The sequence below is a fragment of the Chelonia mydas genome, chromosome 2, assembly GCF_015237465.2.
Source record: "Chelonia mydas isolate rCheMyd1 chromosome 2, rCheMyd1.pri.v2, whole genome shotgun sequence".
NCBI lineage: Eukaryota > Metazoa > Chordata > Testudines > Cheloniidae > Chelonia > Chelonia mydas.
Genome location: NC_057850.1, coordinates 202,761,453 through 202,781,885, shown reverse-complemented (window position 1 = coordinate 202,781,885; position 20,433 = coordinate 202,761,453). Strand labels below are relative to the sequence as shown.

General features: G+C 43.8%; 1 protein-coding gene across 2 annotated transcripts in view; it reads right to left on the bottom strand.

Moving 5' to 3' along the window:
* Nucleotides 1-20,433, bottom strand: part of IGF2BP3 (insulin like growth factor 2 mRNA binding protein 3) — a 163,800-nt gene that overhangs the window by 47,937 nt on the left and 95,430 nt on the right. For both annotated transcript variants that reach the window (XM_043541060.1, XM_037890540.2), the window contains exons 7-9: nucleotides 14,805-15,089; nucleotides 10,109-10,243; nucleotides 9,438-9,560 (exon numbers count right to left, since the gene is read on the bottom strand). In XM_043541060.1, coding sequence (XP_043396995.1) covers nucleotides 9,438-9,560; nucleotides 10,109-10,243; nucleotides 14,805-15,089 — 543 coding nt within the window. The remainder of the gene's footprint in view (nucleotides 1-9,437; nucleotides 9,561-10,108; nucleotides 10,244-14,804; nucleotides 15,090-20,433) is intronic.

Below are 20,433 nucleotides of genomic sequence, written 5' to 3'. Positions count from 1 at the left end.
ATTTATTGGACCAACTTCTGTTGGTGAGAAAGACAAGCTTTCGATTTTACACACAGCTCTTCTTCAGCTCAAACGTCTGTCTCCTCACCAACAGAAGTTAGTCCAATAAAAGATATTACCTCACCCACCTTGTTTCTCTGGTAAGTTTTCCTAGTTGTTGGCCCCAATGTTAAGCAGTACCCTTTTAACTTCTGGAGAGCAGATCTCTTCTATACCAGCCAGCCACTGAATAGCCACACTGAGGCAAAGTGTTGTGAGACTGTCGTATGTGACCAAACCCAAAGCCTGCCGCCCCCCCCCCAGTGTGCCTCTCCCACGCCATCCCTGCCTGATTGAAAGCAGGTGGCTGCTCTGCTGCTGTGCACTGCGCTGCTGGCTGCTGCTGCTGCACCTGAGGAGGGGGAGGAGGCGCCAGGGATGAAAGTAACTTAAAGGACTTACTGGTACGCCGGAGTCCTGAGTGGAAGAGGTGATTTAAAGGCCCTGGGGCTCTGGCTGGGAGACCTGGGGCCTTTAAATCACCCCGGAGCTACCACCTGCAGAGGCAGCTGGGAGCACCGGGGCTCAGGGGTGAATTAAAGGGCCCGGGGCTCTGGCCGCTGCAGCACTCCAGGCATTTTAAATCCCTGCTGGAGCCCGGATGCCAGAGCCCTGTGGCTCCAGCAGCCGGGCTCAGGTGGGGATTTAAAGGGCCTGGTGTTCCGGCCACTGCGGGGAGCCCCCACCTGAGCCCCGCTGCCAGAGCTCCGGTGGCGCTTTAAAGGGACCGGGGGGCTCCCCACAGTGGCAGGGGAGCCCCGGGCCTTTTAAAGCACCACCCGAGCCCCACTGCCAGAGCTCTGGCGGTGCTTTAAAAGGGCCTTGGGCTCCCCGCAGCGTCCGGAGCCCCGAGCCCTTTAAATCCCTGCCTGAGCCCAGCTCCAGCAGGTGGTGCTTTAAAGGCACTTTATTTTACATCCTTTAAAGTATATAATGTGTTGTATAAGGGTACAACAAAATATAATGTATTGAAGCAGGCGAGTGCTGCTTCTTACTTTCCACTTTTAATTGGCCCTTGTAATCTTGTGGCGCTGGCGCACTGTAGCTTCATTTTATCCCAGCAACAAATTCTTGATTTGTAGGACCAGTAATAATCAACAATGGATAAATTCTTAATAAAGTTACCCAGAGAAAAAGAAGAAATGGATAGTTCATCAAGTGACGGCCTGAGTTCGACACCCAGCTTTCAAACTGAAGTTATACAAAAGAAAGATGCGGCAAATCTACAAGATAAGAAAAGGAGTTTTCAGCAGTCTTGGCTAACAAGATTTACGTGGTTGGAGTGCAATAGTGAATTAGACAGAGCTTTTTGCTCACTCTGCAAAAGTTGTTCTGAAAAGAATATCTTAATATTTTCTAAGAAGGCCGAACCAACGTTTATTTCGTCCAGATTTCAAGATTGGAGACATGCATTGCATGGTTTTACATCACACGAAAAATCATCCTGTCACAAGGAAGCGGTAATGAAGCATGCTGTTCTGCAATCACAGGTAAATGTTTCTGCACTAATGTTGGCCAGTTACAGAAAAGAATCACGATCAGCCAGGAATGCACTGCACAAAATTTTTTAACAGTGTTCAGAACCTAGCTCAACAAGGAATAGCATTACGTGCCATAATGAGAGTGATTCAAATTTGATGTAGGTCTTGTTGCTATGCAGTACAGATTGAGAGGAACTGAGACAGTGGCTTAGTTGCACAAAATACAAGTGGCTGTCACATGAAGTTAACAAAATAATCGCAATGATGGCGCTAAGACAAATTGTGCAAAAGATAAAGGCTTCAAAGTTTTATGCCATTGTAATGGATGAGACTACTGATCTGTCAAGAAAAGAACAAGTAAGTTTTTCTTTAAGGTTCTTTTCTAGTGAAGACTGGGAGATTTATGAGTTCACTGGGTTTTACCAAACTGACGCAATGGATGCTGCTTCTCTTTTCAAAATTGTGGAAGATACGCTTCTCAGGTGTGATTTGCCCTTTTCTGATTGCCAGGGGCAGTGTTACCACAGGGCCAGTAATGTGTCAGGCAAATTTACTGGGGTCCAAGCCACAGTGAGGGATCGAGAGCCAGGAGCAGAATTTGCGCACTGTGCTGCACATTCCCTTAACCTTGCCACGCAGGATGACATGCATAATATTCTAGAATGTCGTGGTACGTTTTCGATAGTGAAAGATCTCATCAGTGCCTTCAGGGAGTCGTATGGCAGCATTCAGAGTTTCAGAGTGAAGGGGAGCCTTCTTTACGACCATTGTGCCCGACAAGATGGACACCAAGGATCAGTAGCATTAAATCACTGTTCCACAACTAGGAAGCCAGGATGAATTTAGTTACTCTTCTGATGAATCTGGCTCAAAATGTAGTGGATTCTCGGAGCAACTTCAGTCTTTTTCAACGTACTTTACACTAACAGTTCGTGAAAACCACGGGACCTGTAGAAGAAGCTAATGCAAAAATTTAAAGCCCAAATGTATCACTGGCAAGTGTTATAAAGAAAGTTGGCCTGTTGCAAGAGGTGTTGAGCGGGATGCGCACCAACTCATCATATAATCACTTCTGGGAAACAACAGTAGAGAAGGCAAAAAAATCTTTATTTAGATGATCCTACACTCCCAAGAAAATGCAAGCCACCAAGATGGCTTGACCATGGAAGCCTTCCGCATACCTTTAGTGACCCCAAAAAGTATTTTCATCAAATATATGTCAGGATCATTGATGTTTGCAAAGTTGCCATTGAACAGAGGTTTTCAACAGAAAGCTTTACATTCACAGTAAAATTGGAGAAGCATATAACCGATGCAGCAAATGGCTCGAAACAGGACACTGTCCCAATAACTGAAGCTTTCCATGGTGACATTAACACAGAGAGGCTATTTCTTCATTTAGAAATGTTGAGTGATATTTGCAGATCGAGAAATTTCCAGCTTAATTTGGTGAGAAAAATGAAGCAATCTCTGAAACAAAACGAAGGCTTGAGTGACTTGTTGTTAGAAGTTACAATTCTGAAATTATTCTACACAATTCCAACTACAACCTGCACCACTGAGCAATCATTCAGTTGCCTGCGCAGACTGAAAAATTATTTGCGAATGACAATGGGACAAGAACGTCTAAATCACTTGGCATTTCTACACATTCATAACTCTGCCTCTGAATTGGACATTGCAAGTCTCCTGGATGCCTCCATTCAAGAACCAAACAATGACAAAAAGTATTTGCTGCCTCCTGAAGAACATCGCAAAAGAAGGGGCTATTTTAATTTTAGAAATATTTGCTTTTGAGGGTTATTGATCCAAGAGTGCTTGGTTGTTTCCATATTCAAAAGAGTATTAATAAAGTTGATATTCTTAGTTAAATACATTTCTTATGATAATCATACTGTGCAATAAAGGGAAACGGTTAAATGCTTACTGTTTCCAGTCCATTTTTACATTATTTAAAAAATATATATCGGCTTACAATGGGGGGGGCGGGGAGGGAGTGGGCGGAGAGAGAAAGAGACTTAGACCCATCCTGGGCAGCACCAAAAATTATACAAACCTGCTGCTCCTGCCTATGAGGATGACTAGTAGCATCTCTTGTCTCACATTGTTTAGGAATTTGAACAGTAGAGGGACTGGGAGATAAGCATATATCAGAACTCAAAGCCAGGTAATGGCTAGGGCCTCTCCCATGAGCTGTGGCCACACCCTCCCCTTGAGCAGAACTGTCTGCACTTCACCTTGGATGGAGTTTTGAAGATATCTACCTGTGGATGTCCCCAGGTAAGACATCTCTCTCGGAACAGTTCACTGTTCAGTTCCCATTCATGGCTGATGCTGAAGCGTCGGCTGAGGGAATCCACCACTGTGGTCTGTAGTCCCAATAGATAAATTGTTAAGATCTGTATGCGGTGTGATATTCACCAGTTCCATAGTTTTATGGATTCGGTGCATAAGGACGAGGAACCTGCTTCTCTTTGCCGATTGATGCAATACATTGTTGCTCTGTTGCCCAGCATTATTCTGATTGGGAGGTCTTTGATGTGTGGTAGGAACTGTTGGCAAGTGTAACGGACTGCTCTGAGCTCCAATATGTTGATACAGAGGATCAGCTCCTGAGGGGTCCATTTGCCCCGACCTGTGAAGTTTTGGAAGTGTGCACCTCAACCTATGAGGGAGGAGTCTGTATTGATAATCGTGGGAGGAAGCTGCATAAATTGAACTCCCATTCACAGCTTTTGTGGGTCCTTTCACCAAATCAGAGAAACAAGGACTCTGAGGTACAGACACCCACTTGGACAGACTGTGTCCGTTGGGGGTGTAGACAGTTCTCAACCAGGCTTGAAGATATCAAGAGTGAAGTCTTGCTAAGGGAGTTATGAACATACAGGCTGCCATACAGCCCACAAGTTGTAGGCAAACCCTTGCAGTGGTTTGTGGGCTCTGTTTGTATTGTTGAAACAAGTTTGGACATTGTGGTAAATCTGTCCCTGGGAAAGTATGGTCTGGAGAAAGAGGAGTCCAGAGTGGCCCTGATGAAGTCTACATGTTGTGTGGGTGTTGGAGCAGACTTCTCCATATTCAGACAGAGACCCAGAGAGCGAAACAGAGATGGAGATTTGCTGGTTGCTAGCTGTGCTTTAAGAAGCAGGCGTCTTTTCAGGAACCAATTATCCAGGTAAGGAAAGATGATGATGCTCATCTGGAGAAGATAGGCTGCTGCAATTGAGAGAACTTTGGTTAAGACCCTTGAGGTGGTTCAGAGGCCGAAGGGCAGGATGTGACACTGGTACTGGCCCCTGCCCACCATATAACGTAGGAATGGTTTGTGCGAGAGATGAATGACACGAAAATAAGCATCCTGGAGGTCAAGGGAAACAAGCCAACCTCCTGGATCCAGAAAGGGAATTATTGTTGCTAGGGTCACCATACTGAACCACTGGGAGCAGATGAATGTGTTTAAGGTCCTGAGATCCAGAATTGGTCTCCACTCACTGTCTTCAGGACAAGGAAATACTCAGAATAGAACCCTTTCCCAATGACATCCCATGGGACAGATTTGATCATGCCCAGCTAAAAGGAACTGTACCTTTCATAAGAGATCTTTGTGAGTGGGTTCCCTGAAGACGGATGGGGGAGAGGAGGTGGTAAGGAGTTGAACTGAATGGAATAGCCTATAGAAATCACTTCCAGAATCTGTCTGAAATAATGAACTTCCAGGAATGTAGGAAATGGAAGAGATGATCCCCCATAAAGGTAGGAAGGGAACAAATGCAACCTAAGATCCAAAGTGAGAGGTAGTTTGTGATCCTTGACCAACGGGTCAAAACAGACATTTTGAAGACATTACTGGCTGGGAGAGGGCTGTTTCTTAGGGAATCTAGGCTTCGTCATGAAGTTCAGCCAGTCTCCTGGGGTGGTAGTGAAATGAGTTGTCTGTGACCTGCTCTATTTTCTTTTCATCACAGATTTATAGATGCTCAAAGATCATAGTGTCACCAGGGAGGCTCTGAATGTATGGAGGGACCCATCCATGGCATCACTAACCAACTTGGGGCTTTTGAAAAGAAGGTGCTTGACCATATTTTGTATCTTCTGGGGGAGGCCAGAAGACTGCAGCCAGGAAGCTCAGCACATGACTACTCGCATCGCCATAAAACACGCAGCTGTGCCAGTGGCATCTAGCGAGGCCTGGAAAGATGCCTTGGCAACTGCCTGTCTCTCTGTAATGAGGGCCTGAAATTGTTCTCTCTGCTTCTGAGGCAGGTGTTCAGTAAAGATGAAAATTTTGACTAGACTGTGAAGTCACGCTTTGCTATCGGTGTTTGATAAATGGCCACTCTGAATCGCAACTAGGCCCAGGAGTAGTTCTGCCGAGAAGGTCCCATCATTTCAGCTGCTTATCAGATGGTGTTGAATGGAACTGGAGTTGGCTGTTTCATTGGTTGGCAGCCTCCACCACCAAAGAGTTGGGAGGTGGATGGGAGAAAAAAGTACTCTGAGCCTCTAGGAGGGATGTCATATTTTTGTCAGCTTGTTTACATGTGACTGGAGTTTGCTGTACCGTGCATGCTGGGGTAAGCAAATCTTCATTGATGGGCAAGGCAATCCTTGCCCTGAGGAGGTGAATGAAGGATATCCATCCAAAGAACGGTGGATTTCCTGAATCTCCTCTAATGGAATTTGTAAGGTGTCTGCCTCACTTTTTAGGAGTTCTTGAAAAGCTCAGAAGTCGTCAGGGTAAGATGGCGGGGAGGCACAACAGATTCATCTGATGAGGAGGAGGATTTGTGGGAAGGAGGTGCTTCTTCCTCTTCCACTGCTTCCTGCTCTGCAGGAGGTATCTGGGTGACAGGACCTATGGCACTGGTTGAGGTCTCTGACGTGAGGTCTTTTGGGATGGCATCCTGTAGAAAGGGTATCCATAAGCAGTCCACAGATTCCAGTAAGCCAACTGTGATGAAGCATAAGGGAATGGGGCAGGACCCCAAGTTTGTCCTTGACAGGATAACCAGGTATTCTTCCTGCTATGAGCTCCTTCTGCAGTGTGAACCTTTAGGAAGGGAGGTTGGAAGTTGGAGGAACCATGACAGACCTCTGTATCCATAAAGTGGGCCAGTGGTGTAGGTACTGGTTGTTGGGTCCATACCAAGCTCCGAGAACAGATATGCGCTTCCATTGTTACCGAGGTTAGCCAGGGACACTGGTGAGGTGGTATGGCAAATTCTGTAATGGTACCAGCTGGAAGTATCCCTCGGTACCCTCAAAGAGTCTGCGTGGGGACAGTGTCAATATCGGAGGGTGAGTCACCATTGAAGAAATGGACAGAAAGTGAGTAGGCTCCATGAGGTGAGTTGGTACCGGGGAGGAGTATCTCTCAGGACATCTAAATGACAGTGATTTAGGTTCTTTGAGGATTCAGAGGTTCCCTTGAACGAGAAGCCTAGATGATACTGGGGACCCTGGAGAGGGTTCCTCAGGAGTAAACGTATTGGGCGGTCCTGAAGACTGCACCAAAATAAGCATGGCATGCTTTTCACCGCAGGCTATGGAAGATAGTACAGATAAAGACTTTACCTTGGTTCCGGCTTTTGAAGGCACTGAGACAGGTGCCGGGATGTTGGTCCCGCTCTAGATGCTCTCTCAATATACAACATAGCCTCCTTAGTTGGTACCGTGGTCGCAGTATCAGAGGGAATGGGAGCCTCACAACTCCCAAGGACTGCTGAACCAGAGGTGGTCGGTGGAACAGACGTATGGAGGTAATTCGGCTCTTATGGGTCTCAGGGAGCCCTCCGTAAATAGGAGTTCAAGTCTGTCCTCCCTCCATTTTTTAGATCTGTTTTTAAATCCGAAGGATTACATTTACAGGGAATGTGGGTTTCTCCCAAGCAGCAAAGGCAGCTTGAATGTCTGTTGCTGAGCGAAAAAGACCTGCAGCAGGTCTCGCAGGGCATAAACCTGCACTCAAGGCTGTGAATGTGGCCTGGGGAAAAAAACCTAGAGGCCAAAGGGCAAACAAGAATCAGGGAAGGGGAGAAATTCCCTCAAAGGACAAACTTTTGCTAATAACAGAAAAAAATTAAGAACTAATAACTAAAAGAAAAGGTATAAAGAAAGCAAGACATAGCAAGCCGCAAGGCTCAACACTGCAATGCTCAGGCTCTAACCACAGGCAGCTGAAAAGTCACTGGAGTGGCGACAGGTCAGCTCCTCCCTATAAATCCTTTTTTCAGGCACAGGGGTGTCTGGGGTGCAGGAGCATAGACTGCTGACAAAAATTTCAGATGAAGAGCGCACAGGTGCGCACATGGCGCGCTCACAGGGACACTACCTGAAGAAGAATTACCCCTTCCTGGCCACCCACTAGGGCTGCCGTCGGGGAATCCAAACCCCTGTGCTTTGGATCACAAGGGTGTTTCAGGCCTCTGGAGTCTGAATGAAGTCCAGCCATTGCTCCAATCTAAAGATCCCTAGGCTTACTCTCAGATCTTCTATCTGGCACCCCCACCTGAGTGTTGGAACCTGCTGTCCAGCCCGGAGGCATAGCGCTGACCCTTCAGACTCTCCAGTATTTAAAGACACCCCTCACCTGGAACTCCACCCAAAATGTGCGATCCTTCTGATTTACAGTTTAACTCTCTAAGGGACAAGCCGCAGCAGTTGTGAAGTAGTGAGACACAGTCCAGTCTAACATCTTTATGCTCTTTACTTAACAGATAAAGCACAGGAGAGTATAGTATTATATAAAACAATAAGACATCATAAATGCAACATCCCTCACTAGCTCACCAGTCCCTGGGGAGACCTTGGCGGGCGGGATCATCTCTGTTGTGTCAGGCAGGGTCCTCTGCCTCCTTGCCCCCACAGCAACTTCCCTCATCTCAATCAGGGGCAAAATGGCTTTTGCTCCCAGTTCTGTCCTGAGAGTCTCCAGCAGGAGTCTATAACAGTCACAAGCATCTTTTTGTTCTGCCTTCCGGTAATTTTCCCTGCTCTCAAACATTTTGCCCATGTTACAAAAAACTATCAGGTTCTTTCTTTCATCTCCAAGACTGTTTTCCGATTCTCCTTTACAGAAATTCTTATTTACTCTTTTACTTTCCTCTTTCCCTTTATTTTTCTCCCTTTTGTATTAATTACACTTCTTGTTTCCCCCTCCTTCATCCAGTTTCCTAACTCACTTCCCTCTTGTCCCTCCTCCTTCGGTGTGTCCACTCCTTTATTGCTCTCACTTCCCCAAACTTTATTCAAGAGGAGAAGTTCACACTCCTCTCGCCCACTTGTAACTCCATGACAGAGCAGTATTCAGACTTTTTAGCTCGTTGCAGCGGTCACTTCCACCCACGGGTGAGGACCAGCTCATAGCAGAAAGCAGAGCTCTTGCCTAGACATTTGTCTAAATGAACAGCAGGTTGGTTACCCTACTGCAGTTTAGCTGCTAGAGGCTGAAGCAGAAAGGGATCTGACCCAAATAGAAAATTACTACCTAAAATACTACTGTTCTTATTTATTCAGTTGCTTTTCTCCTTTACCTTGTTCCAAACTCCAGCCAATGTAGGAGATTTAACCATGTTATTTCAACTCATTTTATACACACTTCAAAACTAGTCCAGTTATAAAACATGCTTGCCTGTCCAGCATATAACAGTTTCAAGACAGCATTTTATAAACATGGATTAAACTAGAGTTCTGCCTAGTCTAGAATACTATTTTTAGACCAGCCCTTGCCTATTTTTAGACAAGTTGAGAAGTGTTTAAATTCAGCTAAAATAACCGTTTAAGTCCCAGCGTGGATGGGGGTCTGAATGGTTGGTACCCCAGCCTTTACATAATGGACAAAACTTAGTAAGGTTTACAAAACCCAAGGAACTATTTCTGAGGCACAGCACTTCGAGGTTTAGGCAACTGAACACTTACGGAGATATTGTGATTTTAGTATCTGTGTCCTGTTCAATTTTCTTTAGGTTTCTTCCTTCTTTTCCAATAAGACGGCCAACAAAATTGTTATGTGCTAATATCTTCAAGGGAATTTCTTCTGTACTGTAATAGAAGTTACAGAATTCAGACAAATGGCCAACTATTAAAAAGCAATTGAAAAAGGCAAGGTTTTAAATGTAATATCACTTGAATGAAAAATCTTAACTGTTTGCTGCAATAACTTATACACATAAATATTTACTAACAGATTAAAAATGAGGGCATGTCTACACTACAGCTCCATGTAATTACTGCAGTAGCTCATGTCCACACTACCCTCCTTCTGTCAGTGGTGTGCATCCTCACCAGGAGCACTTCCACTGACTGAAGGGGGGCAGTGTGAGGAGCTGAGAGCCAGGGCCAACAGCTAATGTACGTAACACAGTGTCTACACAGACACTGCACCGTCCTAACTACACTGACATAAGCCCTAAGCAAAGAGGGTGGCACTGAAAATAAAATTAAAGTTCTCTAAGCCAAAAGTTAAATGCTGCTACCAGACATCCAGGAGAAGATTCACCTTCACCTGTTGACAGATAAAGCTAAGAGTACTTCTTTAATGGGACTGGAAAAGGATTTGGAATTTTGCTTTCTTTAAACCCTTTACTTACAATTTGGTATCTTGAGCTTCCTTTTGCATGATCTCCATAATAATTTTACAAGCTGTCGAGCAGCCTTCAGGAGTAGAGTGGATAGTAATTGGTTTCTCAGCAGCACCTGCATTTTCTTTACGATGAATATCAATTCTTGAGGAAAGAAAAAACATTAGCTGTAAGCATTTATTCTAGTTTGGATTGAGAACTGAGATTATAGATCCACTTTATTTTGAGTTAATATGGATTTTTTTAAAACCAAAACCAAGGTTTCATTTGGTGAAACATACAAATATAGTTATTAACACAGGGGTGCTCAAACTGGGGGTCGGGACCCTTCAGGGGGCCACGAGGTTATTACATGGAGGGTCGCAAGCTGTCAGCCTCCACACCAAACCCTGCTTTGCATCCAGCATTTATAATGGTGTTAAATATATTTGTCATAAATATAAAGGGAAAGGGAAAGACCTTTAAATCCCTCCTGGCCAGAGGAAAAACCCTTTCACCTGTAAAGGGTTAAGAAGGTAAGATAACCTCACTGGCACCTGACCAAAATGACCAATCAGGAGACAAGATACTTTCAAAGTTGGGGGGTGGGGGGGGAGAGAAGAAAGAAACAAAGGGTCTCTCTGTCTGTGAGATGTTTTGCCAGGACCAGAGTAGGAATGCAGGTCAGAACTCCTGTAAAGAGTTAGTAAGCAATCTAGTTAGATATGCGTTAGATTCTGTTTTGTTTAAATGGCTCATAAAATAAGTTGTCCTGAATGGAATGTATATTCCTGTTTTTGTGTCTTTTTGTAACTTAAGGTTTTGCCTAAAGGGATTCTCTGTGTTTTGAATCTGATTACAATGTAAGGTATTTAGCATCCTGATTTTACAGAGGTGATTCTTTTACTTTTTCTTTAATTAAAATTCTCTTTGAAGAACCTGATTGCTTTTTCATTGTTCTTAAGATCCAAGGGTTTGGGTCTGTGTTCACCTATGCAAATCGGTTTTTATCAAGCCTTCCCCAGGAAAGGGGGTGTAGTGCTTGGGGGGATATTTCTGGGGGGAGACATTTCCAAGTGGGCACTTCCCCTGTTCTTTGTGTAATACTTTGGTGGTGGCGGCAGCGTTTAACCTAAGCTGATAAGAATAAGCTTAGGGTGTCTTTCATGCAGGTCCCCACATCTGTACCCTAAGGTTCAGAGTGGGGAAGGAACCTTGACAATATTAAAAAGTGTTTTTAATCTATAAGGGGGGGTGGGGGGGGTGTCGCACTCAGAGGCTTGCATGTGAAAGGGGTCACCAGTACAAAAAGTTTGAGAACTACTGTATTAACACCACATAAAACTCAAAACTCCATTAAATATTTTCCTTTTTAAAAGATACACATTCTGGTTTTGCTGGATGATGCTCCACACGTTAGAAAGTGGATTTTCCCTTCCCCACCAGATTTTATCCAACACATTTTGGCGAGATTTTTATATAAAATAGAAAATTACTTTCTCAATTAGTAAGCATGTGTTGCATTCCACCTAGCTTTCCTATCACAAAATTAGAAAGGGAACACCTGTTAGTTTTCCAGCACTTCTGTTAAAAGACTATTTTACATCCTACTAATGTTCACATCAGGAATATTTTCCTGGTTTTCAACTCTAAATGTTTCTATTCTTAGTGTCATCCCATTTCTTCTAGTTATATCTTTGTACCATCCTAAACATCTGCACCACAAAAGGTAACTCAATAAAATTAAGAATTACTGATGGCCTGTAGAGAGACAATAGGGTCCTGAGTGTTTGCACCTTTCAAATACCTTGGTTCAAAGCTCCAGTTTTCTGAAGTCTAACCATGAGTCAATTCCTCCAAACTCCTAAATCATTTGTATTGCTTTGCTCTAAACTCCCTCCAAGTTGTCAACCCTTTCTGGATATGGACATTTCATTTTGGCTCATAGTGCAGCATTTTGTGAAAAGTCCACAAAACCAACTGTCAGGAGAAGAAGAGGAAGCCGACATTTCTCTTGTGTATGCCTTCCCAAAGTGACAAAAAGGGCAGACAGCATCCTCTGAAGTCATATCTGCTTACAGCCAGTGACAGTACTTCTGCTCTCGTCTGCCCTTTTCAGAGATCATGAGTAAGTTGGCGATTGTGTCATGCAAATTTCTATGTGTCATGCGTCTTTTTTTTTTTTTTTTTAAAACACACCAGAGGTTCAGGGGAAAAGCCCAAGTCACAAAAAAGGTCACAGCATGAGAACATGCATGAGTGTGTGAACCCACCTTAGAAAGAAAGCCCACCCCACACTCACCCTGCAGCAGTGGCTTCTGTTCCAAAAACCAGGGAGGTAGGCCCAGCCCTGAGCGTCACAATTCTATGCACTAGGTCACAGCACCACGCAGGCTTGTCACATCCACCCTTCCATCTCCATCTATGGAGGGATGCACGTGCCAAACTTGAATGGCACTGCGATCACATGGGCCAGGTCACAATGCCCAGAGTGGAAAACCAGACCCACAGGAGCTGTTACTGCTTTATTATAATGCATGATTACCATGAACACCATGACCTCTGCACCAAAATCATAGTCTTAATCTTTAACATGCCCTAGGCAATGCTTCCCAAGCCTTTGCTGGTCTGAGAATTGGAAGTCGTAGGGCTCCCCTGACAATTAGTTTCTTGTTGTGTAGAGTACTCTCCATTAAACAATCTTATTAGTCCACCTTCAGTATTTTAAATCCACTTAATTAAAAACACTAACAAGATTTTTAGGCTATGTAAGCATTTATCCGTTAAAGTCTCGTTAAATAATAAATTCAGAGGTCTGACGTGAAAGAACACCCATCTAATTTTAGAAACTACACTTCCCCCATTAAGTCATTGACATGATACATATCTGCAGCCGATCTCCCTTCCCAACCCCAAGAAAATCCATCACTCAAGGTTAAAATACCAACATATTGTCCCCGATGCAGTTGCACCACTGTAAGCTCTCTAGTGTAGCTGCTCATAAGCCGATGGGAGAGAGCTCTCCCATCGACTTAATTAATTCATCCCCAACAAGCAGCAGTAGCTATGTTAGCAGGAGAAGCTCTCCCGCCAACATAGCACTGTCTACACCAATGCTTAGTTCAGTGTAACTTATGTCACTTGGGGGGTGGCTTCTTCACACCCGAGCAACATAAGTTATACCGACATAAGTGGTAGTGTAGACGTAGCCCAAGAAACCCCAGGGGAGAAGGGCAGGGCAGACGGACATGAAAGCCCAAAATTCTCTCTCTCTTTCACACACACACACACACACACACACACACCCCCCCTGTGTTTAGTTAAACAAAACAGTCTTGAGAGCACCCTGGATAGGGCTATAGCTAGCGGGATGCATTACTACTTGAAGACTTGGTTCCCCAGACCACCAGGGTGTGCTCTGCAACCCACCAGTGGTCCATGGACCATAGCTCCAGAATCACTGTCTTATAGCCCTTCCAGTCACCGGATAGCTACTGTTTAACAAAGGTGCGTTCTAGACACAGAACTTTACAATTAGAACCCTGAGAAGCAAAATGTCTCTGTAATTGGAGGTTTCAGAGTAGCAGCTGTGTTAGTCTATATCCGCAAAAAGAAAAGGAGGACTTGTGGCACCTTAGAGACCAACAAATTTATTTGAGCATAAGCTTTCGTGAGCTACAGCTCACCTCATCGGATGCATTCCATAATCCATCCGATGAAGTGAGCTGTAGCTCACGAAAGCTTATGCTCAAATAAATGTGTTAATCTCTAAGGTGCCACAAGTCCTCCTTTTCTTTCTGTAATTGGAGACCATTCTATTAGTACTGCTGGTTTCTCACAGCTTTCAATTAAATTAAATCTGTCAAAGTGAAAGTACTGAAGAAAAACACACGAAGGACAAAATGTGGCCCCTAAACACAACTTGCTAATTTGTTTGTTACACACACTTCTTTTAGTTTGCCCTTTTACCACATAAGCCAATTATGAAGCATTGCATGTTTTTAGAGTAACCCTAATTGCCATATTAGTTTGGCAAGGCAACACCCTTGCAGGGGCTGTCTCAACATAAAATACAAACACCAAATCTCCAAAATGACACCTCCAAGGCAGTAGAAATGTAACAGAGATGTCACTTAGCTAGTCTACACTTCAAAAGGTTTTGCCAGTATAGTTATAATGGTATAGTTATACCAAAAATACCCTTCTAGTACAGCTGCTGCTTATGCCAGTTCCCCAAATGAAACATGCTACACTGACAGAAGGACTTTATTGCTGGTATAACTGCATTTACACTAAGATGGTTCCTGTGTAAGTGTTGTTAAAATGTAGATCTGGCCCAAGCGTTCCAGAAAGAGGAGACAAGACATGATACATACTTGACAAACTAGTTTCATATGCTTGTCCAAACAGTAAGTTGTACTGTGTTCTATTTGTAAAACCAAGCTTTTCTCAAAAATATCTTGGAAGACATGGAAAGTGGCAATCAATCCCAGGGGAACATTTAAGTTTACACATCAGACAAGAGGGAATTAACAAGGTAAGTTTTTAGGACGAAAAATGTGCCAGATAGACCGAACTTTTGGCTAGTCCACAAATATATTCACCACTCCATTTGGGGGAGAGGGAAGGGAAAGAACACACGCTTTTCCTGGGTGTATAGGGAGAAAGACAAAGACAGCCAAAAGAAAAATTAAAGCCCACAACACAATTCTGTAGAATAACCTACTTGGACTGTGTCTGCTTTGTGATATTTCTGATAGTTGCTCCTTCTTTCCCGATAATGGCTCCTACAAACTGCGTGGGAACCAGCATCCTCAGTGGAACATCTGACTGCGGTTTCTGCCTTGTGGCCGCACCAGGTGACCCTTGCCTCGGAGGACCCCTCTGTCCAAATCCACGTCTCCCTTGCGGATGCTGTTGTGTGGGTGGTTGTGCTGCCATTTCATCTGGGATATATGCAACTTTCAAGGAATAGTTTTCAAGCTGGAATCCGTTTAGTTTTTCTATTGCTCTGTACAGTTGCAAAGGGGAAAAATATGAGAATTATACATGGGACCGTATGAAATGAAAAATCATTCAGTTACGGGCTTCTGCTCATTGTAAACTGCACGAATGAAACTAGAGACTGACACCGACATTAAAGTTAGTCTCTTAGGCCTTGTCTATACTACAGGCACTACAGCAGCATAGTTATGGCACCGTAGCTGAGCCACTGTAAACCCCAGAGTGTTGAGACCGACTACAGGGCACTAGGAGTTTTTCCATCACTGTAGGAACTCCATCTCCCTGAGCAACAGTACTTAGGTCAACAGAAGCATTCTTCCATCAACCTAGCTGTGTCTACATAGGACTCAGGCTAGCACAGCTCCGGTGTTCAGAGGTGTGGATTTTTCACACTCCTGAGTGCCACACTTACGTCAACTGCATTTTTAAATGTAGATCAAGCCTTATACAACCCAAAATCCATGATATACAATTATACAGAGACAGCACTATGCACGAAGTTACAAATATGCTCTTGCCAAGTTTGAGGGTATGTCTACACTCTGGAGCCTAAGCCCACATGGCTGTGTCAGTACAGCCCCCTAGTGTACACACAGCCTACACTTTGACACCACCTCCCAGAATGGCATTAGCCTTGTCTCCTTTTGCTGGTATATCTTATATCAGGCAGGTGGTTTAACTACACTGGCAAATTAGCTCTTTCTGCCAGTACAAGCCAAGTCTACGCTTGAGGCTTTGCCAGTATTAGCTGTACTAACAGAGCTATACTGGCAAAGCCTTTGCAGCGTAGACTAACCTGAAGACAAAAAGTGCTTTTTTAAAACACAGCTAGCTAACAGGATTTGAAGTACCACTCAGCACCTATTTTAGAGAGTTTAACACCTTTACAATCATATCAACCAATTATGTTGTAACCTTGTTAGAAAATTAGCGGAAGAAATTCACTTGGTCAGGAGCATAGGTTACAAAGCAGCCATCTGACACAATAGAAAGGTGTTGAAATGCATTTGCACTAGTTGCTAAATGGTGTTTTAAATACTAATAGCTAGCTGGAATATATATATATTTTTAAAGGGCACTTTCCCCCTTGGAGGGACCCACTAATTAACACCAAGCCTCTCCCACTAAGCTCCACTAATTCCCACTTTCCTCCTCATTCTCATTGTTTTGGGGCAAAAGGAGGAACAGAGCAATTACAACAGCATTCCTCCTCTGCCCCATACAAGAGGCAGAGCATGGCGTGGAGCTCCCTTCACCAAGTCTCATCTACTCCTGGAAGTAACACTGTGTTATAAAACGTGCATTTAACATGAAGAACATAAGAACGGCCATACTGGGTCAGACCAATGGTCCATCTAACCCAGGATCCTGTCTCTAACAACAGTGGCCATTACCAGAGCGTCAGAGGGAGTGTCCAGAACAGGGCAGTTGGAGGGATTTACCCCATCTTGCTCTCCCAGCTTCTGGCAGTCAAAGTTTAGGGACACTCTGGGCATGGGGTTGCATCCCTGATCTTGGCTAACAGTCATTGATGGACTTATCCTCCGTTAACATATCTAGTTCTTTTTTGAACCCAGTTATACTTCTGCCCATCTTAACATTCCATGGCAACAAGTTCCATAGGTTAATTGTGCACTGCATGAAAAAGTACTTCTTTGTTTTAAATCTGCTGCATATTAATTTCTTTGGGTGACCCCTGTTTTTTTGTATTGTGGGGAAGGATAAACAACACTTCTCTATGCACTTTTTCCACACCATTCATGATTTTATAGATCTCTGTCATATCATCCCTTAGTCAGCTCTTTTCTAAACTGAACAGCTCTAATCTTTTTAGTCTCTCCTCATAGGGAGCCCATTCCATACCCTGGATCATTTTTATTGCGCTCCTCTGAACCTTTTCCAGTTCTACTATATCCTTTTTGAGATGGCACAACCAGAACTAGACACAGTATTCAAGGTGTGGGTGCACCATGGATTTATATAGTGGCATTATGATATTTTCAGACTTATTTTCTACCCTTTTCCTAATAGTTCCCAGCATACTGTTACCCTTTTTGAGTGCTGCTGCATGGTGAGCTGAAGTTCTCAGAGAACTACCCACAGTGACCCCAAGATCTCTTTTGTGAGCAGTAACAGCTAATTTAGAAACCATTATATGCGTGTAGTTGGGATTATGTTTTCCCATGTGCCGTACTTTGCACTTATCAGTGTTGAATTTCATCTGCCATTTTGTTTCCCAGTTACCCATAATACAAAACAGTTTAGTCCATCTCAGGTCAGCCAAAACCAGCTGACGTTTTTAAAATAAACAGTCCTCAGCCTGGTCTATTCATAAAACATAGATCAACCTAGCTATATCACTCAGAGGTGTGAAAAATTCACACCCGAGAGACATAGTTAAGCTGACCTAAGCCCCAGCACATACAGTGCTAGACTGATGGAAGAATTCTTCAAACTAGCTATCACCTCTTGAGACGGTGTATTTGCTACAGCAATGGAAAACCCCCTCCTGTCGCTATATCAAGTGTTTACGCCAAAATGCTGCTATAGTGCTCCTAGTGTAGAAATGTTCGTTGTCTACACCAAGTACTATGCTCTGTTTAGCTTTGTGTTAATGTGTTATCAATGCAATGTTCTTTCCTAGTGTAGGAAAGACCCTGGACACTGAAAAACAAACCCACTTTGTGGGGCAAGTATGACAGCGTTGTTCCTTTCCCATTAAAGCAGGGGAGGAACACACTAACCTTAACCACCAAAGGTGCCTGTCAAAAGAGTTTCAGGGAAAGCACATAGGTATAAAGTGTCCCCAGTATACTCTTTCCATGACAGTGTTACTTCCAGGGAAATGAAAGATCATTTTAAAAAATTATTATTATTAAATAGCCCAGGATTGCCCTGGAATAGAAAATCTTTCTGAGAGCAGGATTCTTTTGGACTTCAACACCATGACAGTTTACAGCAGAAAAAGTCAGCAATGTGGATGAACTGGGAGATGTACTGAAACTAGGAGAAACCAGAGTGCCCTGCATAATGCTGTAAATATCTGTTCACTAATTTTAGCTTTGCTTGGAAAAAAGTTACATTTATTTGTGGGGAGGGTTTATTGCTATGACATAGGTGGGGCTGGCAGTGCTGCCTATTATTAAGGTTTTCTGACACTTCCCATTATAAGACCCTGTTTTCAGTTGTTTGTAACTTTGCCAAACTTTATCCATTTGGGTTGAAGATTTCCATGCTCATGTCTGCCTCATGTTGATTTTTATACACACGAGGCAGATACTAGCCTGGAAAAAATTTTTAAGACTTCAGCCAGAACAGTTTGAGAACAAGACTACAGGAAAAATGCATAATTTTGTCCATGTTACAAATTCTGGCAACCTTTTCTTTGAAAAGCTCTCGTGCCTTCATTCTTTAGAGCAGGGTCGTAAGACCAAGAAAACCCCAGTTCACACATGCGCAGTAAATACTTAGGGCATGTGCACACTACAGCCACTGCAACTGTACCACTGTAGTGCCATAATGTAGATTCAGCGGTTCTCGAACAGTGGGTCAGGACCCCAAAGTGGGTCATGACCCCATTTAAATGGGGTCACCAGGGCCAGTGTTAGACTTGCTGAAACCAAAGCCTGAGGCCTGCTACCCTGGGCTGAATCTGATGCCTGAGGGTTTCATCCTGGGCAGCCGGGCTCAGGTTCAGCCCCCCACCCCTACTATAGGTCATGTAGTAATTTTTGTTGTCCAAAGGGGGTCACGGTGCAATGAAGTCTGAGAACCGCTGATGCTTCTTACACTGACAGAAGGGGTTTTTCGGTCTATGTAATTAATTCATCTCTCCGAGAGGCAACACAAGAATTGTTCTGCAGCTGAGGTGCATTTATACCAGGCATTAGGACAACCTAACTACAGTGCTCAGGGCATTAAGTTTTTCACAGTCCTGAGAGACGTAGCTAGGTTGATCTGATTTTTAAGTGTAGACAGGGCAGTGGATTTTAGCAGCTAAATTCCTCAAAGATTCCATTTGCACTGAGCATGTTCCAGTCTGGAGCAGAGCAGGACTTTCCCTGCATTTGCAGTTTTGGGCTGCTATAGGCCATGCCAGGCAGGTCCACGCACCCAAACTGAGAGTAGAGAGACTTTCTCTCCTGTGCTCCTCAACACCTCCCTGCTGGGGCAAGCAGCATGGAGGAAGCCATCTGACCTGGCCCTAGGAGTCTCAGATTGAGCATCCAATATTAGTGGATACTTTTAACCTTGATCTCTCTCTGCCTCAGATCCCTATCTGTAAAACAGGGATACCACACACCCCTGACCTCACAGGACGTTATGAAAATAAATTAATATTTGGGAAGCACCAGGAAGCTATACAGTGAGGACTGCCATAGAAAAGTCAATGAGGAAATTAGTAATTCTGGGGTTTGAATAGTGTGCAGTAAATAAGGCACAGGCCACACATTGACTAGCTGCTCATTAATTGATACCATCCATCCTCCGCATTGAATGAGGCAGGTGTCCTGCAAAAAAGGGCAACATGTGATCATGGAATTAAAGACTGTATCGTAATGCACAAGTGGCCAAATTAAGATTGCACAGGCAACTTTAATTCTGACATTTCCCAACTTCTGAGTGCTTTGACTTTGCAACCTTAAAGTTTTTATATATTTTGTGCTTAATAAAAAGATAAAGAGGGGATTGAGTGGAAAATATGTAATTTTTAAAAGGTGGAGGTAGGCCCATTGTTGATCTCTCTCCCTCCCCCATGCCTTAATCCTTCCTACATTTGTTTGCCAAATTCCCGCACTGTCTCCTTCTAACCCTCAAACAAAATGCTTCAAGAAAAAAGCTTTATGACAGAATCCCAGCACTGTCATGAGCAACCCTACACCAAACCAGTGCATAGCTTTCTTACATATGTGTAAGGAAATATTTCTGCCCGCATCTCAGCAGCATACAGATCACTTCTACACACTGTACATGACACAGCAATGACTGCGCAGCCCTGTGTGTTTTCAGTGCAATGTAAGCAGGATTTTTCTAATTAATATATAGATCAGAACTTATTGCAGTGATTTCATTAAGTCAGTACATAGCTTAAATACAAAGAAAGTAGTGAGAATTGGAAAGGGAGGTGGGGGTGAGGGTGAAATAAACTTAAAAGATGAGTAGGGGCTAGAGTGAGAAGAAGTGTACTACTGGACTAGATTTACTTATTTTTACTAATTAAAACTACAGTCAGTGGCCATCCCACGCTCTGGAAGCCCTAACAGACCACTGAAGTTCATTTTAAACCCACCTTCTGTAATAAAGTTGCTCCTCTCAGAGCCAATGAATTCCCCCACAATTTAAACACCAAA